The sequence below is a fragment of the Larus michahellis genome, chromosome 5, assembly GCF_964199755.1.
Source record: "Larus michahellis chromosome 5, bLarMic1.1, whole genome shotgun sequence".
NCBI lineage: Eukaryota > Metazoa > Chordata > Aves > Charadriiformes > Laridae > Larus > Larus michahellis.
This window is the reverse complement of record NC_133900.1, coordinates 65626846-65654479: the sequence shown is the minus strand read 5'-3', so window position 1 is coordinate 65654479 and position 27634 is coordinate 65626846. Positions and strand designations below refer to the sequence as shown.

The window sequence follows — 27634 nt, the reverse complement described above, 5'->3', positions numbered from 1 at the left end:
TTCTTCCAACTCAGAATTTTGATGATTTTTTTTTGCAGGAACATCCAAGGAAATGATGGCGGGGCTGGGGGCGGGGGGGGGCACCCGCCGGGAGGCTGAGCGCGTCGGTGGCCCCCGCCTCGCACCGCCCAGTCGCCACGCCGGGACCCCCCCTCGCCCGCCCCCGGCCCATCCCCGCAGCGTCGGGGCGGCGCCGCGCTGATGTCAGGGCGCGGGAGGCGGCGGGGAGCGTCCGCCGGCCGGCGGGGGCAGCCGGGATGGCGGCCCCGCTGCGGCTGTTGTCCTTCGCCACCGCCATCCTCATCCTCCTCCTCCTCCTGCCGTGCCCCGCCGCTCCGCGGAGGCCACCGCGCTGCTCGCCGCCCTGCAGCTGCTGGCGGGAGTCGGCGCTTTGCGTGGGGGCGGCGGGGGCTCCGCGCAGCCTGCCCGCTGGCCTGGGCTCCTTGTGAGTGCGGGGGATGCGCGGGAGCGGGAGGAAGGTGGTGGTGATGATGGTGATGGTGGGGGGGTGGGGGGGAGGGTGCTGTGCGGTCCCCCTCGATGGGTGGCTTGTCTTTTTGCAGGAGCCTGGTGAACGGGACCTTCTCCGAAGTCAAGGACAGGATGTTTTCCCACCTGCCCTCCCTGCAGCTGCTGTGAGTATGGCACGGAAAGTAATTAGCTCTTTGCCCGTTCCTCCTAATTAGAGTTACGGGGTGCCCTTGGTGAAAGCGAGGAAACGGCTCAATCCCCAGCCTGTGCTGATAGAGCTGCTCTTTCGTAACAGAGGGATGCATTTTCCGCTCATAAACCACTTCCTAAAACGTGTGTTTAGTTCCTGAAGGAGGAGGACAAAATGTTTTCTGATACCCAAAGTTCTTAATTTTAAAATTTCAGCTTTAATAAGTTCAAGGCTGAGTTTTCCCCCCGGAGTCATGTGGTGGTTCTTGCTCGTGCTCGCTTTTTGCCCGTTAGTCTCGCGTTGGCTTTGGGACGCTGTGGGTGCCACGGGGGGTGAGCGGAGGCTGCCGGGACACGCCGTGGAGGAGAACCTCTGTGGTGTCTGCAGCATGACTCTGGGCTTCAGCATCCCGCTTGGAGGGCAGCCTCTCAGATGCCTTCTGACCTGGTGGTCCTCTGTCCCAGGGGACGGCGGTCTACCTCCCACCGCTCTTCCCCAAACTTGCTTTAATTTGGTTCTTCTGGGAGGCAGCAGCAGGGAAGCACAGAGATAATGTGGTGCTCTACAACCCCCCCGGGGAGCCCGGATACTTGTTTCTCTGGTCAATTGCAGAGAAGCCATGCCACTGCCTGCCCCCTGGCAGCCTGCCTGGGACGCCTGATGCCATGCGGACCCTCCACACCTCCCCCTGTAAGGACCCGGTTACCCCCCAAGCAAAGACACGCTGCAAATAAAAATTCGGCAAAAAGATGCAAGGCACACCAGAAGGCCAGGCTAAGCGCTTGCCACAGAGATGGATGTTAAAATTGGTCTTGGCAAGAGATAGTCCCTAAAAGCACTTGGTAGCCCGATGGCCAGCCTCCTCTCCTCAGGCACATCCACCTCATTCTCAAAGGCCTGTCTCGCTTGTTTTGAGGAGCAGCACCCCATGGAAAACGCTGAGGAGAAGTGGGCAAAGCAAGGGGTGGAGGCTGTCACCTCCTTTAGCGTGGCACTGGTCCCAAAGCCAAGTTTTTGTGGGAGATGGGGGCTAGCACAGAGCCCTGGGCAGAGGGTGGGGGACTTTGCCCACTGGTGAATGGGGGCAAAGAGCAGACCTGTGCCAGCTGGGAAGGAAAGGGATGAATCCAAGAGTGGGTTGAGAGAAACTGTGGGTGGAAAATTAGAGATGGGGGGAATCTGGCTGGTTTTGGCTAGCGGTACTGGGAAGAGGGAGGAAGAGCAGAGGAAGGTTATCCCTTTTCCTTAGCTGTAGCAGATTTCCAGGAGGAGATGGCGGGGTGTGTGGGGTGGTGGGACAGAGGTCAGTTGTTGAGAAAGTCAGAAGTTGCCCATGTCACTCGTGGGAGCGAGAGGGGTTTGTCACCGCCACCACCATCGCCTTGGGCCCTGACAAATTGTGTTGGTTAGTGTAATTTGACTTTTCCCTTCAAACAGGAGAAAAAAAAGGAAAGATGAAATGACAAAAGAGATACATGCATAATTGAGCACTTGGGTACCTCAGGACTACATCTTCTGGGGCAGTAGCCATGGTAAAATAGTAACGCAAGGATTTATTTTTGATGGCGGTCTGCATTTTTGTCAGATTTCTTTGGGATAATTTAAGGAGCATTTGTGTAGTATTAGCATAATAACCAAGGATCACAGGGAAAGTTTGCATTTCATGTTCATTAGTCTTCTAAATTAATTTTAGTAAAACGCCTAAAACCATACAAAGAGAGGATTAATGTTACTCTAATAAAGTGATTAGTGCAGACATATCCTATCATAGTGGAAAATTCAGAGATTTTCAAAAAATGATTTCATTTGAGTAGCGTTCGGTTTTTAGACCAAGGAAACAGTTTTGCTGTTTTCTTAAAAGGAGATCACTCTCTGTGCCTTTGAACATCGGAGATCGTCTGCTGTTGTGCTTTGATTCAGCAAAGAAGGAACTTTGCTGGCAAAGCCTTTCCATGGCATCCTTCTCCCTGCCCGCCCTGTCCCGGCTCAGGTGACAGCCGCTCTGGCGCTGCTTTGACATGTTTTGTCCCTGAAGTTCACGTGGGAGGGCAAGGCAGTGCCTGGAGCAGGCAGCACCGCCGCTCTTCCTCGCTGCCTGCGGACACAGGGCTTTGCTTTGCAGGGATAGCAGGGCTCTGTCTCTGGCGGTTTGGGCACGTCTGTGTTTCCAGCCGATGAACCGGCTGCATGAACTGTGTCCTGTCCTCCTATGCCATGGGCCGTAGCCCATCGGCGCGTCGGGCTTGGAGCATCCCCCCGGGAGCGCAGAATGAGCAAGCGCTGGCCCATTGCCACTGCATAGATGAGAGCTTGGGAGCTCAGGAGCAGTGCTGAGGTGGTCTCTTGGAAATTGTCGGTGTGGCCAGAGGAGTGGCGGGTAACCATGGTCCACACTCTGCAAGACCTGCCCTCTAAAGACAGCTTGTCCTGCTCAGGGGACCATAAAGTCGAGGGCCAGGTTGCATTTAATCAAGGTGAATGGCACAGTGAGCATTATTCCTGGGGAGTAGTGGACATTAACTAGCAACACATTATGCCTCTGATTTTTTTTTTTTTTAATAGATCATTCCACAGTATTTTATGTGTGCTGCATTGGTGGGGCAATATGGGCTCGAGTCAGTAAGATTAGTTTGGTCATGGGCAATAAACACAACGGGCATAATCCAGCGTGTCAAGCTTTAATGTGCATTCCTAATGCCTGCTCTCCGTTTGCAGCTTGCTCAACTCCAACTCCTTCACCGTTATACGAGATGATGCCTTTGCTGGTCTCTTCCATCTAGAATACCTGTAAGTTTGGTATTTTATGTCTTCCCCAGTCCTTTATAAATCAGGGTGTTTTGATAAGTTGCCAAGGCTCCTGCTGTGGAGTCTGAGTCTTTAGTGTGATTCCCAGGAGCAGGGGAGATGAAGGATTTATGTTCCACTCCTGTGCAAATGTCCTTTACGATGGCTCACCATTTTTCAGAGGTTGCAGTGGATTTTTAAAATATGCTGTGAATGCGAGGTGCCTCTGTGCAATCACAGTACACCAAAAAAGTGTTGCTGAGCAAGACCTTGTCCTGGCTTTCCAGAATAGTGCCGAGGGGCTCTGAACCTCGGGAGAGAGGGGGGGAAGCCTCTCCGGGCCCGCTGGCAGCCTGAAGAGGAGCTGCGGAGTATCCGTGTACTGCCCAGAACAACCCTGGTTACCAGACTTGTTCTTTGCCCCCAACTTTGCCTTTTTTTCTGATATGCCATTTAATGCAGGTGGCATTTATCTTTATATTATAAATGATGATAAATATATGAATACATAAATATATATTTCATATAATAGAAATTACTGTAATTATTTATATTATTATTTAAATTTATTTAACTTTTCTTTACTTAGTTCGCTTGCTTGATTTTTACATTACCTTCACTTCCTGATTTTTTTTAATTTTTTTTTATTTGTTTAAGGTCACCCTTTTTTCTTTTAAAAAATGTGTTAGCCCTGGTACCAGGTTGTCCTCACTTCATACCCCAAAGGACTGCCATGTCTCTGTGTTACTGGACATGAGCTGGTGTGTTTGAAACTCCGAATACGAACTGAAAAAAATCCCTCTTTCCACCCACCTTCCCATGCTGAAGGTGGCTGTGGAAAACATTTCCGTCTTTTTCTAAAGGAAAACCAATGCTCATAAAACTGACTCTTGCTAAAGTCTGGCAGGCAAATAGGTATTAAGGTGGGGTGTATGTATTCAGGATTAACCGTCTGATACGTGCGGAGCAGCCAGCAATGAAGACTGGTAAAGCCTTACAGGTTCAATTTCCTTTAGCAGCAGCTGAACAGTGGTCTCGGCTAATGGTTGTGGTCGCCCACCCTGCCAAGTCCACAGAGCTTTTCCTCTTCCCAGCAAATCGCACCTCCACCTCTTGGGAGCCTTTCCCTGGGGTTTTTCTTGGCCTTGCAGCCAGTAACACCATTACACCTTCTATAACTCATGTCTCAGTTACCAGTGACCAGACCTTGCAGAGGATAAGAAAACCTCCCTGACAAACAAGAATGACACGGTTCTTTGGGTACAAAGCAAAGTCTCTGGATGAAGAGCAGCTGGGGACCACCCTGGGAGATACCTATATCTATCTCTCTATCCCTATATATACCTACCTATATATATCTATATATAGGTGTATACATAGATAGATATCTCTATATGTATCTCCAGCTGTGTCCTGCTGTGCTTGCAGCATTGATAACGGCATTCAATACACCCTTAAACTAACTGACTGTACCAAGTCTGGATAAGACAAGTCTGATAAAGACAGGAGCTTTGCTGGTGAGCAGAGTGGCGTTCCCAGGGTAGCATCCCTTTGAGGCCAGGTTTGGTGACTCAGGAATCTGGCAGATTACGGAGTCCCAGCCCGGATTTGCATCGCCTCGCTGCAGTGCGTGCAGTGAAGCTGTGTTTCTTTGCACGCAGGGCTGAGCTGGCGCCGTGCGGGGATGGCAGGTGCCGGTGAGGGTGTCGGGAGGCAGTTCGGCACTCTGCTCTGCGGATTGAATTCATGTCCCCAGGTAGCCTTGTAACAGCTGACCCTCCTCTGACATGTGGACACAACACTTTCCCATCCGCACCCTTTGCACGCAGTCAGGGTCCCAGTTATTTTGTGAAGGATTTTGGCTTCGTCTACCCAAGTGCTCTGGGTTCTACCGTTAACTCCTACATCCCCATCTTGACTCTCTCGAGAAGAGACCTTGGCTCATAGCATTTTTCCTCTGTTACCCTGGAAGGCAAAAAACAATGTATTGGAGGAAGGGAGACACTTTTATCTCATAAAACCTTTTATAAAGTCAGCAAGCATAAAGTCTTCATCCAGGTACAGCTGTACCGTGCAATATCTTGATGGCCACCTGGCTGCGATCGCTTTGCAGGGCTGATGGTGTATTTAGGAATGCGTCCTCAAGCGCTCAGGGGTCAAGATGCTCAAATATCAGCTCTTCCTTTAAATGCTGACGTGCAGTCAGGGGGAGCAACATGCTCCTGGAATCGATACGTGCCTGTCATTGTTTCCCTGGCGCACTGGGCCGTGACTCGAGTGCAGCCAGGCACCCTGCAGAGGTGGGAGACAGCTGGACTGGGGCAGCGAGAAGAAAACCGAGGCCTTTGGCTGTCTGCAGGTCCTGTCACGGCTCTGTGGGCGCAGAGGTGACACTGTGCATGCAGCCACATGGGAGGTCCCCATCAGAGGGTCCGTCTGCAGCCAGGGCACTGCTGTGCTGCCCCCTGGCTTTAACATGCAGGTGATTGGCAAGAGGAAGCTTCTAAAGTCCATCTCAGAAGCCTGTCCTATACAGGTCTCTTGCCTCACACAACACACCCCAAGAAGATTAACCAACAGAGGAATAGTGGTTTTTGTTTTGTTCAATTTGTTCCTCTTCTGCTGGATGTTTGTGCCACGTCCTGTCCCTTGTGCTGCCTGGAACCCACATCATTCCTCATGGTCCACCCAAGGAAAGGGAACGTGAGCAGCTCCACCGAGACTTCCCCACCTTTCAAGTCTGAAGGGGCTGCCCAGGAACCTGCTGAATTTGGAGACCATAGCTTAAAGCCCTGGTAATGCTAATAATAATGTTAATTGAAGTATTTTAAAATACTTTTTTTTTTTATTTATTGCTTAGATTCATTGAAGGAAACAAAATTGAAACCATTTCAAGAAATGCATTTCGTGGCCTTCGAGACCTGACTCACCTGTAAGTTTTAACAGCTGGTAGAGTAATTTGAACTAGAACAAAATTCTTCTGGGGGAACGGCTGGTTTTCCTGCTTACACAGAAAACCTCCCTTCCCCTCCCCATGTCAGCTTCCTCCTGTTGTCGGCAGTGTGCCTTCCACAAATTAAAAACTAGCCTTAAAAGATGGGGGCGGCTGTAACCTGGGAATACAGTACCGGTCCCACTGTCACACGGCCAATGTGTGGCTAACACCCCCGCGTCTTTTAACCGCGCTCACTGATTGCTCAGTGTGTTACATCCCCACCTGGGCAATAAAAAAAGCTTGATGTATTTTACTTTCACCTGAGCTTCAAGCAGTCTCCATTCTTGAATGAGAATAATTAATTTGTGCCTGGTCCTCATTAATTATTAACAGTGCCAGTGGCTGGATGGTAACCGGATAATTAACAACCTCTAAGTGAGCTCAGGCTTAGTAAGAGTCAGCCAGACAAGAAGCAGCAATGATACTAAGCTCTAACTTTCTTTTCTAGTTCTTTGGCCAATAACCATCTCAAAACTCTGCCAAGGGATGTCTTCAGTGATTTAGATTCTTTAATTGAACTGTAAGTAACAAGATTCTTTCTATTGCCTGCCCGCTCTGTCATTCTCAGTTTTACATCCTGGGTTTGTGTGGTGCTGTATCTGATGTCTGCACAGAAAAGAAATGCGCGTTTTGTTGTTCCAGCTTTTCTCATTTGAAAATTGTTGACTTGGTAGACTCCTCTGAAATAACTGCCATTTCTCAAATCACTGTTGCTTTTTGTGATGCTGTACATAGCTTGCATTATTGTACTTCTTTCTGATGTTTCATATAAATTGTTTTTTAGGGAAAGGGAGACAATAAATTTTAAAAACACAATTTCTCTGAACACTTTTTCCTGTTATTGTTGCATATGTTCCCTGAGATTATTTTAGTAAAAGGCATTCATTAAAAAAAAGAGCTTTTTTTCTTGTTTTTGTGCAGTTGTAGCACATTGCTGACTTGCTGTCAGTGTTTTCTTGTGTAACTGAGCTGCTAGTCAGCTTCCTCTATTTTTGGCCTGGCCAAACAGCAAAGTATAATTGTAAGCCACAAAAATTGCCAAGGAATCGAAGAGCAGGTACAGTGTTGAAATTGCACGTACATTAGTTGGGGGAGGTTAAATTGACTCCACATCAGCAGTGACTCTAAAAATGCAAGCTTTACATCTGTTTTTTTAATGTAACGCAGAAGTGGTACCAGCAAGGCCACTCTGTCAACTCCGGCGGTACTGGAGTAGTTTAGTGAAGGAATGGGATTTATCTGTGTCAGCAGTAGATAGTGGGAAGGATGCTCGCAGCAGACGACCAGATTGTCAGGATTTATTACTTTACAGTCCTAATCCTATGAAAACTTACAAACATGAGTGACTTTACACGTGAATTACGGTGCTCTATTGCTACAATTATATGTGAGCATATTTCCTAGATTAAATTGGTTTTTCCAAGGACAACACTCCGTGAAGGAAGAGTCCGTAGTAAGAGAGTCCAAATAAAACTTAAGAAACTTCCCTGTTCTCAGTTCAAAACCAAGTCAAGGCTACTCAGATATTTTTAAATTCAGCATGTCAGGGTGATAACAGTTCTGTAGTATTCATATTGCTATCAACCTTTTCAAATATGTTTATTTCTGTGTGTTTTTTAGAGATTTAAGGGGAAATAAATTTGAGTGTGACTGCAAAGCCAAGTGGTTGTTTTTGTGGTTAAAGATGACAAATTCCACTGTTTCTGATGTCCTGTGTATTGGTCCAGCAGAATATCAGGATAAGAAGTTAAATGATGTGACAAGTTTTGATTATGAATGCACCACTACAGGTATTCAGAATGTATATTTCTAAGCACACTACAAATGGTTAAATATCAGAAGTTTAGACTTTACCCTTTCGCTTCTGTGAGCATGACCTGGGGGGAGGAAAGGGTTACGTACAAAGCACTTCCCAGTAGAAGCATAAAATAGGAAAATTACATTTCGAAGCCCAAGTAAGTACCGAGTTTTTATTTGGATTAACCGATAATGGGAGAAGAGCTGTGACTATTCATATTCTAAAGGACTTGATTATGACTCACTTTGTGACTTAATTTTCATCACAGAATGCTTTCTATTGTCTGGAATAAGGCCATATAGTTATGGCAGATGAGTTTCCCAAAATCTCTGTATTTCACAGAAAGCAATGAAAAGAAGTTCAAATAATGTGGCTATATCTGTTATCTTTATTCAATAGGCCACAATTTAATAGCATCAAATGTGGCAGCAATACCGCCAGCAGTTCTTTATGGAACTCCATTAAGTTGGGGAGAAATATCCAATAATATTCTGACTACTGTCTTGTTTAGGATCTTGATTTTTATTTTAGGTAATGTAAAGCATGCTGAAGGAAGTGAAGAGAAACTTGCATGTGGTAATGCTTATATTTTATGACCGAACAGCCGCAGTTACCTACCTTTAAATGTAGTCACATCATATAACTGAGAATATCAGCTGCGAGTGTTGTTTTTCATCTTTCATGTACATGATGTCAGCACTCTGCCTTTTTCCTATACGGTAATACCAGAGGCGTTCAAGTTCTCATCTGTCATCAAGTCAGCCGTCACTATTAAAAGACAATAGAAAAGTTGAATACTAGCAACGTAAAATAAAGTTTCAGGACAAGGTAATCCAAGGGCAATATATAAAGGAAAAGAGAATGAACTCAGAATTCAAAGATATGTCAGAAGAGCAGCAGAGGTAAAGCGCAATAATCTGCTACATAAAAGGATGTCAAAACCAGGAGAGCAATGTAGCTTAGAATGGTACCAAAGTTACATTCCTGTGTCTGTAAATCCACCGAGATGCAAAAGTACAAAGTAAAAGCAGGCTTCGTTTCATCTCAATCTCGTTTAAGCAGTTGCGCAGCACTAACAGTGTGCGAGGAGAAGCCTTATCTCCCCAGTCCTCAGACCTGCACTGACCAACTGCCCTCTGCCGTCTCTTTGTGCCTAGAAAGCTAACTATAAAGTTGCTGCAGGCAAAATTCACCCTTCACGTTAGTCCCTTTGTCTTCTGTAAGTGACGAAATTACACCAAGCATAAATCTAATTTCACATGCTGCAGAGTTTGCTGGGGAGCTAACGCATTACGTGGTGCAAGCGTTGCCCAGCTGAGTATTTGCTCAAATGGTATTAGAGAATTGTTCTTGCAGCACAGCATAGAGCTTTAATACGTTCTTCAGGTAGCAGAGGAGGTTTTCAAACCATTCCTTCTCTGGCTGCTGTGAGGGCAGGCTGTGTGCCTGGCCTGGGGACAGGCAGCACCACGCTTCCCGGAGCTCCCCTGCATCCTGAAGGTGGAGGGTGTGGAAGACATGGAGCTCTGGCGTCCTTACAAAGTGTCCGCGAGGGACAGACTGTATGCAGAAGTGACCCGTAAGAGACAAACCAGAGACAAACAGAGTAGAAATGCAAATCTTCAGGAGTGTGTCACCCCTGAGACAGCACCGCGTCCCCCGCGCTGAACTGCAGGCTGCCTTGCTCGAGCTGTAACCCTCCGGTGGCCTGGCAGTCTGTGGCGTCAGGCCACAGCTGCTTTTTCCTTCTCTGTCATTGCCTCCCCCAGACCCAAAGGGAGTGTAAATATGCCCGTATTCATTCCCTGGGGATTGATGATGGGTCACAGGCTCAGGCTTGTACCTTATTCTGAAGTAAACCAACACACCCTGTAGGTGTGTTCTCCTTTCCCACTTGGTGACGGGCAAACCTCTGTCATTCATCCTAGTCTTTAGCATCATGTTTCCCTTCTTTGCCAGGCATGATCGAACTTCCCATCATTTCTGGTCTCTGGTACTGTGTGTCAAGCATGACTGGATATAGGATGTGGTAATGAAGCCGTTTGCTTGGTAAAACGTGCATCTCAGTGGCTCCATCAGTTCATTGCACCCGCTGAACTGCCTTGATGGTAACAGGAGGAGAGGTGTAAAGAGATGCTACCAAATTAAAAAGAAAAAAAAAAAAAAGGCCAAAGAACAAAACGCTCCTATTGCTTCTTCACAGAGAAAGTGATTCTCAGTCTCAGTGATCTGCACTTCTGACTCTTTTTGTGATAGCATCTCTCTTTTCCCTTTCTCATGGCTTGCATCATGGAGGCAGGTTAAGCTGTTTCGTTCTGTTTGTTGTCTTTCTCCTGCAGCAGGAGGCCACGTGAGGGGGCTGTGCTGTGGCCATAAGCATGACAGGGGAACGTGTACTTACTTTCAGGAGACTGTGAAAACGGGCCTCGGGCTCCCACAGTCACTGGGAACAGGCTGTGTGTGTACCTGGAACCTGCTTTGCCCAGGCCTGCCAGCAGCAATCTTCTCCCCAAGCTTAGGAAGCTTGGTTTCCTCTTTCTTTACCTAGCTGAGACTGTCTTCTGGAGGTGGTCCTCTCTTTCCCCGCTGGCTGGAAGGAAGGTAGTTTACAAATGAAGAGTTACCTGCTCCATAGTCACTCCTGTGCTAGAGGTCAACTGTGCCACCATGGTGAGAGATGGGAAGGGATGGCTAATGCTCCCTGACAGCACTTCCAGGTGCCTCACCTGGAGTAGTCATCTCCACCATGGGGAAGAAGGGCCATGAGAACAGGGAAACCGACTGGCAGCTGAGTCACAGGATGCAATTTAGGAGGTGCTGCCCAACCAGGTCATTGCTCCCCTTTCTCTTTAGTGTCCTCCAGCATTCCCCACCTTCTTCCCCTCTGCGTCGGCACTCCTCTGTGTTGGGGAATCAGGGAAATCAGCCCAACCACTGAAGCGCTGTGTCCCTCATCCGTGATGGCTTGCACCAGTTCAACAGCCAAAGGAGTGGAGGCAGATTGGGCTGCTGGATGATGGGGGGACCACTCCAGCCCTTTAGCTGGCAAACAAACAGCATTAAAAAGATGTGTCTTGAGACAGGGAGAGTAAAACTGTGCATTGGGGTGAGAGGCAGAGGGCAACAGCCAGGAAGAAAGGGCCACATCCCCTTCCCCGTCCTGAGCAGGCTGATCCAGCTTAAAAGTGAAAAATGTTGGGAAACTTCCCCCCCCATCTCTATATTTACTGTACGAGCTCTTTCTAGCATTAAAGCAAGGCATGTGGACCTGCCTGTAAAACTAAATTGAGCCCCCAGGACCTAAATTTTTGGCAAGCCTGATGTAGCAGCACCTCCTTACTGTGTGACCCTGTTCCACATTACAGCCTGGTATTTCCAACTGGTGCTAAAAACAACCTTGATGATTGCTTTTTACGGATCACGACTGATTTTGTTACCCATTTTTACTCATCCAGTGACATAAAGAGCCCAATGACAGGTACAAGTAAAAATAGCGGTGTTAACGCTGAATCATTTCTGAGTGAGCAGTGGGTTTTAACTCACAGACGGGTTTGTTTTAATTCACAGATTCCCTCAGTGTTTCACAACTGTTCAGATTTCAAGAGATGTCTTTTTCAGCACTAGTTTTTTGTTTGTTTTTTTTCTCAAGATTTAAAAAATATTTTGATTTTTTGTGACTCTATCTGCTATTGTTCCATCCTTAGCTCCCTTTCATGATTTATCGCTTACTTTTACTTTCTGCATACTTCAGTGTCAGTTTTCTCCAGTCTTTTCATTTTCCCAGTGAGAATGAAGATAACTTTCTTGTTTTCCTACCAGCATTTATGAATCAAGCCCAAACTCTATTTATAATAGTCCCTCGAAGAATGGAGACTGTCATTTCTTTCGCAGCTGTAGAATCTGCTCTGTTTGTTTAATGGTAGTCATCTATCTTTATTCTCCAGAAGTGTAACTCCTCAAGGGCAAGGCTTTCAAGCATACAGAGGCGGAGAGTTCTTCATTCAAAAACAATTATTTCATAATGCACCAAAATGAGGAACTCGAGTGAGGACTTAATTACCATTTCACCAAAATCCCTGGATGCTCTGGCCCTTCAAGCGTAGGAGAGCATGGTGAAGGCACGTAGCAAATGGAGCTTGAAACAGAGCGGTGCGCGGTTCTGCAGAGAACCTCCATCATAGCGGAAGATGCGTTTCCTTTTCTGTATATCTATATCCATACATAACTTCGGCGCAGGCCTTCTGCCCCGCTCTAGACGCAAGTGCCAGCTTTTCTTTGTCAGCTCTGCTATACCTTTTCCTTTTTCTCATAATAATGACCTTGTCCATCTGTGAGGCCAAAGATCAAATTCAGACCCAAGTCTCCTCGCTTTGCCCCAGATAGGCTCTATGCTGGCTGCTGACTTAGCCCAGGGCGAATTTTAGAGTTAAATCTACAAAGACACTTGGATTTTGAGAAGAAATCTTGAATTTTGAAGTTACGCTCTTAGTCTTTACAGGGTGCTCCAACTCCTCAGTCTTAGTATTTAGAATAAGTTTTCCAGTGGATAGTAATTTGCAGGTTGGTTGTATTTTATGCCTAAACCACTTTACAACGCCCCATAAAATGTTATGTTAACTAAGTTTTTGATTACACCCTGTTGTCTATGGTCTAGCCAAAATGGGGTTATCCCCAGGCAAACTTCAGATTATCGTTTCGCTTTCTGCCTGGTTTAGCATAACACAAATTGCTAGTGATTAAATTTGCATGACTTAAGAAATTATTGGACTTCAGCTGGAAGTTGCTGTCTCTCAGCTTGAAAGTGATTCTAGCAAGGCCATTTCTCTTGACGGGAAAGTAACTTCCAGCTGTGGGGAAAGAGACTTCTTTCTCGATATCCTGATTTCATTGGATACCAGCCAGCCTAGCTGGAAAATCTGATTTCTGCCACTATTTACCCATTTGATCTCCTTGGCAACTATATTTCCAGAGGACAGTTTATGAAGCCTAAAGCAGGAGATGCTTTCCCCTCTTGCTGCATGCCTAACGTGAGCACTGACACTTCCATGCTAGTGTTATACCAAATCCAGAGTATTTCACTCATTTTTCAGTGTAAATTGTTATACTCAGTGACCACTTACTCCATGTTTCCAGCAATGATGTATCCTAACTGTTGTAAATGTATGTTTCTAGATTTTGTTGTTCACCAGATTTTGCCCTACCAGTCAGTTTCAGTGGATACGTTCAACTCAAAGAATGATGTGTTCGTAGCCATTGCACAGCCCAGCATGGAGAACTGCATGGTGTTGGAGTGGGATCACATTGAAATGAATTTCAGGAGTTATGACAATATCACAGGTATATGAACACTGGGATTCCAGTCATTGATGAACTATTGGTCTTTCACGAGGACGAGATTCGTAGATGGGACCAGCTGATGGATTTTGTCCTGAACCTCTGTTGAATGTGGCAGATCAAAGTGTGTAATTTTTGGACAGGAGTGACTTCATCTTCTGAATACACGCACATTTAACCTCACTGAAGAACACAAACTAGGCTTTTTTTGTCTGATCTTGTAAATTGTTCTAAAGGCTGCACCCTAATCTGGTGGTGTCTACAAAGGCAGCAAGCCCTTACCTCCTCACATCAGCTGTGTGTGTTGTTAATGAAAGTTTACAAGATGCTACCCCTCAGGAAATTTTGAAAATGAAAAATTTTGCTTTTTTAGGTTTCATTGTGTTTTGGTAGACATGGGGGAAATTAAAGGATGTAAGTTCGGAAATCGACGGCCCAAAGAGAGTTAGCAGAACTCTAGAAAAGCTCTGGAAATGATGTTGAGACTTTGGGTCATTTCCAAAGACAGCTGTCTTCCAAACATATTTCACCTTCCTGTGAATGACATGATCAGGAGACACTTCTGCTGGGGACGTGGGTCCTAGCCCCGTACCCACTGTACCTGCCCAGACTCATTTCTCAAACAACCGTCCTGTGTTCCTGGAAGGCCTGAGCTTGAGCTCTGGACCCTGAAATGTGAGTGAGAGACTTTTCCCAGGGGACACAGGCACTTAAAGACCCTTTTGCGGAGCCTAAAGAGTGTTTTGTAGAGCTCAGGAGCCAGCTTTGCACTCCATGGGGAGTTTCATTACTCACTCTATGCTTGGCATCGGGGTATCTGAATTTAGCCCTTTACAACATGGGCTTTTGGAGCTGAGCTAGTTGTCCAGATTGCCTTACAGTCAACATGCAGAGAATAGGCGTTGCTGTCCTCTGCAAAAGGAGACATCTACAGGCCAGGTGGAATCTCTTCTAGAGTGCTTTTTGACTAAGTTAGACCAGAAAGAGCCTGGGTGATCAGCTTGAGCATTCACGTCTCCGCTGCAGATACCGTGCGGTACTTGAGATGAATCCCACCCCTCCTACACTGTGGTGGTAGATCATCCCAGCCTGGCTGTGAAACAACTATGGGTAGGGGACCAGCAGAGGTGCCAGGGCAAGTCTCCTGTAGTGACTGTGACCAAGCACGCGTTGGGGAATCTGTGTAGTTACAGTTCTACTTAAACCGTGCGCTTCAGGGAGGAATTCCTCCCTTCTTCCAACAAAACCTCTCATAGATAGTCTGGTTGTTCTTCTTTTGATGTAGTTCTTGTATAGTGACTTGACATTCTCCAAACAGACCATAACCCCACCTGATCTAATCTGGCAACTGCAATATTCCTAAATATTTCTAGTTTAACGTAATCTCAAGACTACCTAACAGAAACAACAGATTTTACTTTTTCATCTTGCTGTCGGGTGATACCTCCACAAGATGTGTAAATATTTCTATTTACAGTAGCAAAAAGTTGACTCATCCTCTTGGAGCAAGAAAAATAGACTATTTCATTCTTCTAGTTAAGATGGAAAGGTAGACATTCTAAGGATAAGAGAATTTCAAATTCCTTTGAACATTTGAAGTCATCTTTCCAGTTACTAGGGAGAATAAAGCATGAAAAGAAGCTCTTAAGGCATGTAGCAGAAGACAAAATTATGAGATGGTGCAGGTTTAAAAAAGGGGTGGGATGATTTGATAATCTCTCTGGTTTAAAAGGTGCTTTGTACTGTGCTAATATACGTGCTTTTTTTTTTTTCTTTTTTGGGCAATAGGTCAGTCCATAGTGGGATGTAAAGCCATTCTTGTTGGTGACCAAGTCTTTGTGGTGGTGGCACAGCTCTTTGGTGGCTCACACATTTACAAGTATGATGAAAGCTGGACAAAGTTTGTCAAATTCCAGGATATTGAAGTATCTCGCATTTCCAAGCCAAATGATATAGAGCTTTTTGAGATAGACAGTGAAATGTTTTTTGTCATAGCAGATAGCTCTAAAGCAGGTTTGTCAACAGTGTACAAGTGGAATAACAAAGGATTTTACTCATACCAGTCCCTTCATGAGTGGTTCAGGGACACCGATGCTGAGTTTCTCGATATAGATGGGAAATCGCATTTAATCCTCTCCAGCCGCTCGCAGGTTCCCATTATACTCCAGTGGAACAAAGCTTCCAAAAAGTTTGTCCCACACAGTGAAATCCCCAACATGGAAGATGTCTTGGCTGTGAAGAGTTTCAGGATGCAAGATAGCCTGTACATCACGCTCACGAGATTCATTGGTGACTCCAGAGTTATGAAATGGAATAGCAAACAGTTTGTGGAGATACAGGCTCTTCCATCTCGAGGAGCCATGACGCTGCAGCCTTTCTCCTTCAAGAACAATTACTACCTAGCCTTGGGAAGTGACTATACCTTCTCCCAGATTTACCAGTGGGATGGTGAAAAGAAGATCTTCAGGTTATTTAAAGAAATCTATGTGCAAGCACCACGGTCTTTCACAGCTGTGTCAACGGATCGAAGAGATTTTTTCTTTGCCTCTAGCTTTAAAGGAAATACTCAAATATTTGAACATATCGTCATTGACTTGAGTTTATGAAAAGCTGCTGGAGTGAAATTCGTGTAGAATGACATTTATACACAGAACAAAAAAGAGACCTTTCCAAAACCAGGGTGCACCTATGGAGTATGATGACATTTTCTGAACTTTTCAAACTTGCATATTAATCAGGGATTGCATTTATTTGGTTACTGCATGACATGTCCGTCTTATCCTTTTTCAAAGACACTTTGCAATCTGCAGTCATTCAGAGGAGAGTGCAGTGCATTAAGATTAATGTTGACATCTAAGAGAATGGTCTAAATTTTACCCAGAAAACTACCTTGAATTGATCATCTCATAAAGAAAGCAAAGAGTAAGCCATACAAAGTATAGAAATGATCTTAACTCTTAAACTAACATGTTAGTAATGATTTTAAGATTAGAGACAGTTCTTCATGGTTGCTGATGGATTGTAAAAGTAACGCTCCAGAATACACTTTATTTTGGTTTCTTGAGGTCTGTCTTCAAAATCTGTCTTTCTGGTTTATAGCAAGACTGAAGCATCATTTTAATTCATTGTAAATTAAAGGGAAAGTCAAAATCTCTTGCCATTTTTCTTCCATTAATCACTATTTCAGCAATAAATTGTGCATAACAAATAGCCCAGCCCACAGTATCTGGGTAGTCAGGAAAAGCAGGGTATGTCATTTCTGGACTGTGAGATCTTAACAACATAGATAGTAACAGAGGTCTGCTTGGGGCCATGAATGAATCAAATACAAATTCTGTCCACTTCCTGTTTTCATAGGTATTCCAGAAATCCACCCCATTTTGCCCCAATTTGCACTCTTTATGATGATCACAGTAGACTCTGGGGTGTTTTAACAAGTAAATCTGTAGTGATCTCTCATTCTAGAAGGCGCAGCTTAAGTTTAGCCTGAAACATCTACGTTCACCTTCTCCGTGCTGTAGCTTGTCTGTACGCAATGAGATGATTTATTCTCCGGTGTTCTCCCTTCAGCACAGCTCACAAGCAATAAATTCAGGTTTTGGCCATCACAAGCTGCATTTGGGGAATCTTTTGAAAAAAAAAACGAGTCTTTTGAAACCAAGGCAGCTGGAGCTGTTTCAGGCTAGAGTTAACCCTGGCTCCAAGAAGGTTTTCCTCTTGGTAGCTCCATGCCTTTGCCAGGTTGCCAAGCCATTGAAGGTTAAATGGGAGGATGTGAAGGGACCGTGCTGCATTGGTGTTTTGGGTGGCTACAGACCAAGGCATTTAGTCATTCTAGATAGGGCAGAACCAGTACGCAGAGCCTCTGTCAGGATAGCAGCTAGGGACTGTTTCCCTGGAAGGGTTCTCTACCATCCTTACCCAACAAAGTTGTGTGTCAGAGCCCTTTTTTGTTCACTTACACAATATGTTTCTTTAAGTTTTCATGCCACTTAGCATACTACGTTGTTGTATCACGTCTTGCTGCTGCATTTCTGCCTTGGATAATAGGGAGGCTTTGCGTAAAGCAGGCGGAGCAAAGGAAACTGTCCTTTATTCCTTCATACTCAGGGCTGTCTCACCATTTCTGTGCTGAGTGAGCTTCACATTTTTCCCCTGGACACATGGAACATGACCTATTATCACAAATAGAGAGGTTCTCAGGGGCTTTCTGACATCCAAGATGTAAACAGTGCCACAGAAGAGGATTATGCACAAGGACTCCCATGAGGAGTCATAACCTAGCAGTGAACTGGCGTATCACAGCCTTCCCCAAATTTTGCCTTGCTGCTATGAAATAAAATTATTACTGGCCTGTCAGAGACATAGCTCGTTTTATTCTGTTTTAAAAGTGTGTGTTAGGTTTTTTTCTTCTTATGGAGGTGCTCATCCTGGTTTTATTTCCAATTACATTGGCAACTTAGCCCATCCAGCCATCTGAAGTATTGCACTCTCCCCTCCGAATCCCAATGCGGTGTCAGTCCCTGTTGTTCAATCAGACCAGTAGATGCAAACCAATCTTCTGCAGTAGGTTTTAGCAATAGCTCTCCTAGGATTAAGCTAACAAATCCGACAAAACGCAGAGATGATTCATATGTCTGCCAGTGAATGTGATTTCTTACCATGTTCCCAGTTTACTTTTTGACGTGGGTATAGCTGGCAAGCGATGTTTCTTTAACCTGTGTTGTAGGAAGGCGTTTTTTATTGCTTTTCTGTCAAGCATGCGTGTTTAAATAAGAGGCAGATATTCTGATGAGGAGGGGCATTTCTCAGTGCGCCAGCACTTTCTTGCAGGGCTCACTGTGAGTACCATTCCCTCAGCAGGGGCATCACTCACAGCTAAAGGCTAGTTTAGAGAAATTGGATCTTGACATTCTTTACTTGAAGAGAAGCAAGAGGATGGTGAAAGGGGGCTTGTATATCCAATACCAGGAGATTGCACTCTTTCGAGAGCCACGGGGATTTTGAGACTTGGCTATTAAGTTGAATTAAATTAAAATGATCTCTGAAGAGACAGGCTTAATAAAGAGGATAGAGTGAGCCACAGGAGTCTAGCTCATTCACATGGGACCAGAAGAAGGAAGTGAGGGAAATGAATTCTGCGGGCAGGCTGATGCTTCTGCTGAGTAGCCGTGTTGGCTGGTCAGAAAGCCCAGCTCAGCATCGCTCCCGGCTTCAGCGGGAGCCTGGAATCGGACGCCGGCCCGCCTGTTCTGCTGAGTTAGTGCACAGGGGGTCAAAGCAGCTAAAAGGGAGAGCAAAAAGCGCCAGTTGATGAAGAAAAGGTTGCAGTACATTTCTCAGGATTAAACAAAGGCAGTGTCTCAAAAAGAGCCTTGTTCTGCTCTTCCTGCTCCCAAGGAAAAGCTGCAGGAGGCAGACATAACAACAGAAATCACTAAGCATCGAAAATACTTTCTGCCTTTCCAAATGCGGCAACAGTTTTGTCTCCATGGCCTATATTCAGTAATAGAAATTGTTTTGAGTAATAAATAAACTATGCATATCCATAATTTACTGCAAATGTTAGACCGCCAGGACAGTGAGAAAGGATAACAGAACATGCCACCTGGTAATTTTTAATGTATTCTAAAATACATACAACTGTGTAAAGAACGGTAGTTTGTATAAGCGTAGATTTAATACAGCGTGCTACCTACAGTGGGAGCGTTTTAAGGCTGTATATACATTGAGCTTTTTTTAGTAAAGAAGAGCTGATGCAATCTGTGCCACTGACACATGTATGTACTCTTTCAATGTATGAATAAAATGTAGTTAATGAGACTAATAGTGGTGCGGGGTGTGTGTGGTAAAAGATCCACGCTGTGAAAATTCACACTGCCAGAGAGATGGACAAGGTGGGCAAACGAGTCCTTCTCCATTTATGATCGGGTTTGACTTCTGAAACCGTGGAGGAAGCCCTGCTCAGCGTAGTTAACCTCAGTTTCTGTGCCTGAGGTACCTCGGCCCTCCAAGGTGTTGCTGTTCCCTGGCTTTCCCCTTCACTCTTTCCTTACACCCCATCTAGTGTTAGCAAGTATGTAATGCAGCTATTACTACGATTTTCGGTTCGTATTGAACTCAGTTGTTTCCTTTCTTTCTTTCGTACCACGAAACCGAGAGATCTTAATTTTCAAAATAGTTTTCAAAAGATACTTAAGATACTTAAGCGGGTTTCATACATGCAGAGTGGATAGGAACCAAGCCCTAAAATTAATCCCTAGACTTTCAGATCTTAGCTGTGGGGTCTCTTAAGATTTGTTAAATTTTACTGAATCATTGCCATTTACTCTGAAATTGCCGAAATAAGTATAAATCTATCAACAGTGAATACATTTTATTTAAAGCAATCCTTGAGCATTATCCACTGATCCTGCTGGTCACTAACGCAGGGAATAATTCTTTTTGTTTCCTCTTCTTTCTTCAGAAACAGTGCAATTCTCTGTAACTAATTATAGGCTTGTGCAATCAAAGACATGTCTGACATACCATAATGGGATGCAATTGCTCCGGGATCATTGCTTTCCTTTTGGGTATTCCACCTTTTTATGAGTCAGCAGCCCTTATGGTGTGGTTCACTGAAACTCCATCAAACATCAGCTTCAAATCAGCGCCATTGCCCCACCTGCCCTCCCCCGCTTTCTTTGCCCTTCCTAGATGAACATTTTTTTTCCACGCATTACCACCTTCTTCAAATCTTCCTCAGAAAGTTTCTATTCCTCCTTGAAAGTAACAGCGAGATACCAAGAGAACGGCATTCCCAAAGAGCAATGCGGGGATGGTCGCTCCTCTGCAAATCTCAAGGGGAAGAGAGAGTGGGGTCTTTCCAAAAGGTCAAGCCGAAGGCAGATGTGTAAGAAACAGCTGTAAGAGTCCCACTCACCCCAATTAAGTCCCATTCACTCCTGGCCCACAGACCTGAGCTGCTACCACTGCTCCCTCTTGGCAGCAATGCTCACAGCCAGGAATTACTGCAACTTTTGTTTCACACCCTAACCCAGAAAAAATGGAGCCGAGCTGCTAACACTGGGGCGTTTTTTTCCTAGTGTCTGGAAACCAGCCCCTTAACCCCTTTTGCATTCCCCGTACAGTCCATCCTCCTTTTTGAGAAACTGCAGGCTAGATGATCTAATGAGCTTCAAAACTGACCTTCAAAATCTGACAAAACCAGCTGGCCACGTGCTGTTACATCCTCCACAAAATAAGAGCCTGATACTGTGAAAGCATTACAAATGACAGCTACAAAAAATTAATCCACCCTGCAGTACCACTTTCCCCATAAGCCATTGCCATTCTTGCCACAGAGCTGCGTGATGATTTGCAGAGGGGTTTTGCAAAATCTTGAATGGGAGGAAAGTTTCTGGAAGATGAAGTCCATGTTATGAAGCGCTAGGCAAATTCTGGTTTCTTTAGGTCTGAGCAGATGGTTTGGAGCCATCCACTTACATGTTGGGTAGCTGCATACATTGCAAGTTGGATGTGACAAAGCCACACACAGCAAAATCAAAGTCAGCCTGAACCTAAGATCATGACTCCCAGTGAAGAAAATGTTGAAAGGAAGCATCTGGAGTTGCACAGTGCCACCCTGGAATGATTCACAGAGGGGTATGATGCGCTCCAACAGGCAAGCAAGGGAGATATATTTTTTACAATCTGTGGGTTGGGTTGAGAGAGATGATATGGGTCTTCATAAAATCATAGAATGGTTTGGGTTGGAAGGGACCTTTAAAAGTCATCTAGTCCAACCCCCCTGCAATGAGCAGGGACATCTTCAACTAGATCAGGTTGGTCAGAATTCCATCCAACCTGATCTTGAATGTTTCCAGGGATGAGGCATCTACCACCTCTCCAGTGTTTCACCACCCTCAGCATAAAAAATATCTTCCTTATATCTAGTCTACATCTTCCCTCTTTTAGTTTAAAACCATTCCCCCTTGTCCTATGGGAACAAGCCCTGCTAAAAACTCTGTCCCCCTCTTTCTTATAAGACCCCTTTATGTATTGAAATGACACAATAAGGTGTCCCCAGAACCTTCTCTTCTTCAGGCTGAACAACCCCAGCTGTCTCAGCCTGTCTTCATAGGAGAGGTGTTCCAGCCCTCTGATCATTTTTGTGACCCTCCTCTGGAGGTCCATGTCTTTCCCATGCTGATGGCCTCAGAGCTGGATGCAGCACTCCAGGTGGGGTCTCATGAGAGCGGATTAGAGGGGTAGAATCACCTCCCTTGATGCTTGTGATGCAGCCCAGGATACAGTTGGCCTTCTGGGCTGCAAGCAGCCATTGCCGGCTCATGTCCAGCTTTTCATCCACCAGTATCCCCAAGTCCTTCTCGGCAGGGTGCTCCCAATTCCTTCATCACCCAGCCTGTATTGATACCAGAGGTTGCCCTGACCCATGTGCAGGACCCTGCATTTGGCCTTGTTGAACCTCATGAGGTTCACATGGGCCCACTTCTGAAGTCTGTCCAGGTCCCTCTGGGTGGCATCCCATCCCTCCACCTTGTCAGCCACACGCTCAGATTGGTGGTGTCTGCAAACTTGCTGAGAGTGCACTCAATCCCACTGTCTTTGTCAGTGGTGAAGATATTGAACAGTACTGGTCCCAATATGGACGCCTGAGGGACACCACTTGTCACTGATCTCCATCTGGACATTGAGCCATGGACCACTACCCTCTGGATGCAACCATCCAACCAGACAGTCCATCCATCAAATCCATATATCTCCAGTTTGGAGAGGAGGATGTTGTGGGGCACTGTGTCAAAGGCCTTACACAGGTCTCTCTTGTTCACTGATGTAGTCACTCCATCAAAGAAGGCCACTAAGTTGGTCTTGAGAAGACCATGTTAGTCAGGTAGCCTAGATGGAATTTGGTGGAAAGCCAGGAAAGCAGGTGCCAGAAGTTTAATATAAGTAATATTGAAGTAGAGATTAGAAAACTAGAGATGGTGAGGCTGTAGACAAATGTTTAGTTACCTTGAGGGAAACAAATCACATTCTCTCAGCGCAGAGATAAATTGATGCGAGATCAGGGAATCAGGGAGAACAAAAAATAATGTTTCAAAGTAAAGGAAAGGAATAGGAGTGACAGCATATGAAGTGTGAGTTTACTTAATTGCTGTGTCGAGAAAGTATCTAAGTGCCTTTCCAAGGTCACTCAGAGAATGCAATCCACATCATTTTCCTTTCCAGAGTCACCCTAGTTTATGCTTAATTAAACTATGCAAGCTCTGCACACTTTGGAAAATGCCCTTTTTATTACATTGTAGGCAATTTGCATTTCTGAAGGGCATTTAGGAACCATGACATCACCAGAATGAAGGGCTTGAGGTAGCATTGCTCCCATTTTTATTCATTTGCAATTGTTGACGTTTATTCCAAAGTTCATTTCTATTTCCTGCTTGGACATTAGCACTGGATTGTACAAGAATGCTCATTTTCCAACTTCAATGGCCATTTCAGTTCTTCTGACTCAGCAGCCCCTTGGGGCTGACTCATCCTCCAGCTGCAGGTGTGCCCTGGCAATTAATTCTCCATTTTGGTCCCGTGAATGAAAGGCCAGCAGGTCAAGAAAGTACTCACCACCCACCGCTGGTGGGGTCAGTGCGGAGCCTGGGCCGGCACATGGAGAAGGAGAGAGCAGCGCTGCTCTCTGCATGTTGATTACTCGCTCTCTGCCATTTCTTTCTCTTCTGGTCTCGCCACTATGGTAAATGGTCTTACCAGAGTTTTACAGAAAGCAAAGTACCACTGAGGCCAGGATGGTGCAGATTTACTTGAGATGCTTCTGAGAGCAAGCTGGAAATAGAAAGGGGAAACAGAAGTTAAATCAGCAACCCTGGTTAATAGCATCTGCCTACTATTTGTTTGTAAACTCTGTAGCCCAGGGGTCTCCTTGAATCCCCAGCTTCTCCTGGTTCCTGCTGACAGCATTTTCCAACTCTGCTTTGTACCATTAGCATCTGGGGAGAAAACTGCAGGCCTTTCATTTCGGAGGAAGGCTCATTACAATTATCTGTGCCTCTGTCACCTCGGGATCTGATTACGGTGCCTGGGTTGCACCTTGAAATCGTTACAGTTAAGACTTAATGAAGTGAGTAACTATGGAGTCCTGCAGTTACTCCCCACCAACTTATTGCATCTGCCTCTATCACAGGAATAGCTACCACCTGATTTTTACGATTTTTAAAAGGTGAAACCTCATATTTGGAGTTTGTCCTATAAAATCCCACGCAGCTGGGACTGTGAGAGCCTGGGCAGCTCTCCTTCCCCGTCACAACACAGGCTGGATGAGCTTGGAGCACACTGCTGACTGAAAATGGGTGCAGGTAGGAGTTAAAAAACCCACATTCACTGCTTTTTGGGCTGGGAAAACAGTAAAGAAACCCTGGGTGGCAACTGTGTGGGGAGGGCTGTGCTTGCATCCATGCTGAATCTTGGTCCCGCTCCAGGCAGTGGTGCAGACAGAGGGGTGCAGGCAGCCCCCTCCAGCCCTGCGGGAGCTCCACGGCTCCCACGTGCTTTGTCCCAGTGTGCATTGAGGATGCGCCTGACCTAAGCCAAGGAAATAAAGTGAAATACAAAACTAACTGGGACTTTAACGCCTTCTTGCCACTTTTGGCTTGAAATGGAGTGTACACGCGTGCAGACGCACTTCCCGATCCAGTGCTGCCCCGCTAGTAACAAATAGTGATGGGTTCCTTTGCTTTTTCTCGAATACGGATCAAGACAGATTTGGGGGTAAAATGGAAGGTAATAGAGAGTTTATCTCCTTTCAATTTTCTTTCTTTCCCCTTTGCCCCCAATTTATTTGCCTCTGTCTTCCTAATCGCTGGGAGATTATTCTGTCTGAATCATCAGGTTTGAAGAACTGTATGCCATTTCCCCTTAAATGACAGCTGAGATATTTATCTGCATTGTTGTAGGGAGACTCATATCAACATCTGCAGGTCAGATGAGGATAACTTGCCTTTTGATATTTTTGATGGATTATCAGTGAGGGCCAACTGGTGCAAATCCCGGCCCTTTGGTGTGGTGGGCGGAGGAGAACAAAGAGTTTCTTGTAGCTTGGCATTAGGCACCTCCAGGAGCCGCCTTCTCCGTAAAGAGACCAGCTTCCCTATGGACGGTGCAGAGGGAAACACTAAACTACCTATCCATGAAAGTAACGAACTAAAAAAACCTCTTTTAAAAAGACATTGACTTCAGTGTCCTGCTCTACTCTGGAATATTTTGGCAAATATGACCAGGACTTTGAACATGATACTGCTAGCTTCTATGATGTTGCTTGGTATACAAGGGTTGCAGGAAGCATTTCTAAGATGCCTGGAGCTTTAGGATAGGCAGAGATTTACCAGCAAGGGGCAGGAGCGGGATGCAGTTGGGAATAGGTTACTTGCTGATGTGCTAACAGCTGTATGGGTATGAGAGCTACCCTTTGAATTTGGGAGTTCATGAAGATGCTGAAAGCTCCAGGCTGCCAGGTGAAGCTGTACGCGCCTTTGTCATCTGACCATAGGCTCTGGGTCTTTTGGAGAGATCCTCTTCGGTGAGCACTGGGAGGGAAGAATCCATTTGCAATATGGGGACTGTAAAGACAGCTGTGCAAGTCCAGTGAGAAATGCTGCACGTTTGCTGCAGTCATCGGTCGAGGCATACTAAATTCCTTAGGAAAAAATGCAGGAATGTTCACTTTTTCAGCTGTTACTCAATTCCTTATTGGTATTGTCTTTAGTGTTTGCTTTCCTGAGACTCCATCTCCGGGTTTTATTTAGTGAGCTGAATATTAATTGTGTTTTCTACCTTCTTTGTCCATGTTGGTCAGACCTGCGATAGGAAGGATCAGCAGAGAAAAAACATTATGGTATCAGAAAGGCTGTTAGACCATGACCTGAGCCAAAACAGAAAAAGTCACAGAATCACAGAACGGCTAAGGTGGGAAGGCACCTCTGGAGGTCATCTGGTCCAAACCCCCTGCTCAAGCAGGGTCACCTAGAGTCAGTTGCTCAGGACAATGTCCAGAAGACTTTTGATCTCTAAGGATGGAAACTCCACAATCTCTCTGGGCAACCTGTGCCAGTGCCAGTCACCCTCACAGTAAAAAGGTTTTTCCTTTTGTTCGTTTTTTTCTTTATGTTCAAGTCCTCCATATGTAAGGGGAGCAAAGAAGAAATATACTGCTTATAACCACTTGCATAGAAAATCCAGCCCTTCTAAGAACATTTAATTCTCTGTTCCTCCTATCCTTGTCAAAATGTGTATAGATGAAATCACTTCCATGTCATGTACAGCACCAAAGTGTTCCTAAGTATAGACTTAGCTTAGTGACCTTGTAGTGAATGTCAGCAGTCAGTTAAGTCACCACTTAGCACTGACACTGAAGCTATTTAGGAAGTAATGAGTTGGCACAGCATACTAACTTCTGGAATAACTGGGAGCTTGCTAATGTCTGATGCATGCCCCACACAGTGGTATAATTTAGGGAAGAGAGTGAGTCACTCCTACTGCTCCCAACTGCAGCCCAAGGCATTAAGTTTTTCTTCACTAAAAACATCTCAGGCTCATCCATGGGTTTCTTCCCCACTGTACTTCACCTTCACTTGTCTACACTGACAGCTAGCTCAGGATCTTCCCATTCAACCCAAGAAGACCAACTATCTGTAGTTATCTGTGCATACTGTGACACTGAGGTAAACACTGTAAAAATTATCTAGAGTCATAACAACGATGACAAAATGGTCTTCCACAAACCCTCTGATCTGACATAGGTTATGAGTTGCTCTCAGGGTCTCACCATGGGTGGGCAAAGGAGAATGCTTATTGGGCCCTCTCTTATTTGTAAGAGCTTGGGTGGTAGGAAAGCTCGACCAATCCCCTATCCATTTGGGGAGACAGGGTCTGGTATCCCCGTCCTGGGGCTCCCCGGAGCCTACACTTGGAAATAGGAATAGATAAACAACCCGCTTTGTTCCTTGGAAATGATGCGTGGTTGATGGGCATGGGCAGCATCTGAGGGTGTGCTGGTCTTTGGGCAGAGGACAGAGTGTTATAAGGATTTGAATTTCTCTGAGCAACAGAAAATGGGGATGGGAGCTCCTCGGGGAGCAGCTCCTCCCACCTGGAGAAGGCACAGTGTGTGGCAACTGCTCCTGCAGCTTATTTTGTACAAAGAAAATTTCAGTCAGAAGCACCTGATTTACATGAACAATTCAGCAAGAGAAACTGGGAGGAAGTTTGCTCCAATTTGTAAGGATGGGGTTTGGGGCTTCCCTTCCCTTATTTGGTAAAACCTGACAATCGTTGTCACCAAGAAACCAAAGCCCAGCATAGAGTTACAAACCATTTTGTGTGGGGAAAGCAGAAAGGACGCTTGGATGCTCTCAGCCCCCCCCCTTCTTCTTGCAGCATGACCTCGAGCAGGTACTCAAATGTGCCACCTCGGTGTGCTGGCTGGTGACCCTACAGTTACAGGCACTACCTCCAGTAGGTATCACACCTGCAAAATTCTGTATTTTTGTTTCATGTTCTCAAATCAAGACCAGTCTTCCAACTGGTTCCTCTACAAAGGTACAAATACAGTCCTGTGAGGAGTACACAGCTTCAGTCTGAGGCAGCTTCTGAGCAAGACAGACCACTTCTTTCACTGAGTTTGTTCTCCAGCGTCAACAAGTCAAATCTGAATTTGCTCATATTAAATATAGTTTCAGAGAAATCCACCATTGGATACATCCTATTACACAAGTGTATGAAAATCAAAGGGAAATTGATTAGGAAAGGTTTCTATCTTCTTCTTTTTTCTTTTTTTTACTGTTTCTTCTCTCTCTGAAATCTTTCACGTGCAGATGTTGATGGTTTGTCAAGCACATGAAACACAACTCAGTTTCTGCAGATGCAAGGAAATAGAATATCTAAGGAAATTGCAAAGTAGAAGCAAATGAAAGATCTTTTTCAATAACGTGCAAGGTTACAGAAAACAAGGATATTCATGAACCTTCTAAAACTGAATGCAAAGCAATGAGATTGT

General features: G+C 45.4%; 1 protein-coding gene across 1 annotated transcript; it reads left to right on the top strand.

The window, feature by feature from the left end:
• Nucleotides 1-75: 75 nt before the first annotated feature.
• LGI2 (leucine rich repeat LGI family member 2) lies at nt 76-19388 on the top strand. The gene is made up of 8 exons (XM_074587728.1): nt 76-445; nt 564-635; nt 3377-3448; nt 6306-6377; nt 6889-6960; nt 8061-8230; nt 13411-13575; nt 15361-19388. Exons 1-8 carry the CDS (start codon nt 258-260, stop codon nt 16176-16178), a joined length of 1629 nt encoding a protein of 542 aa, XP_074443829.1. The 5' UTR covers nt 76-257; the 3' UTR covers nt 16179-19388.
• Nucleotides 19389-27634: the final 8246 nt, after the last annotated feature.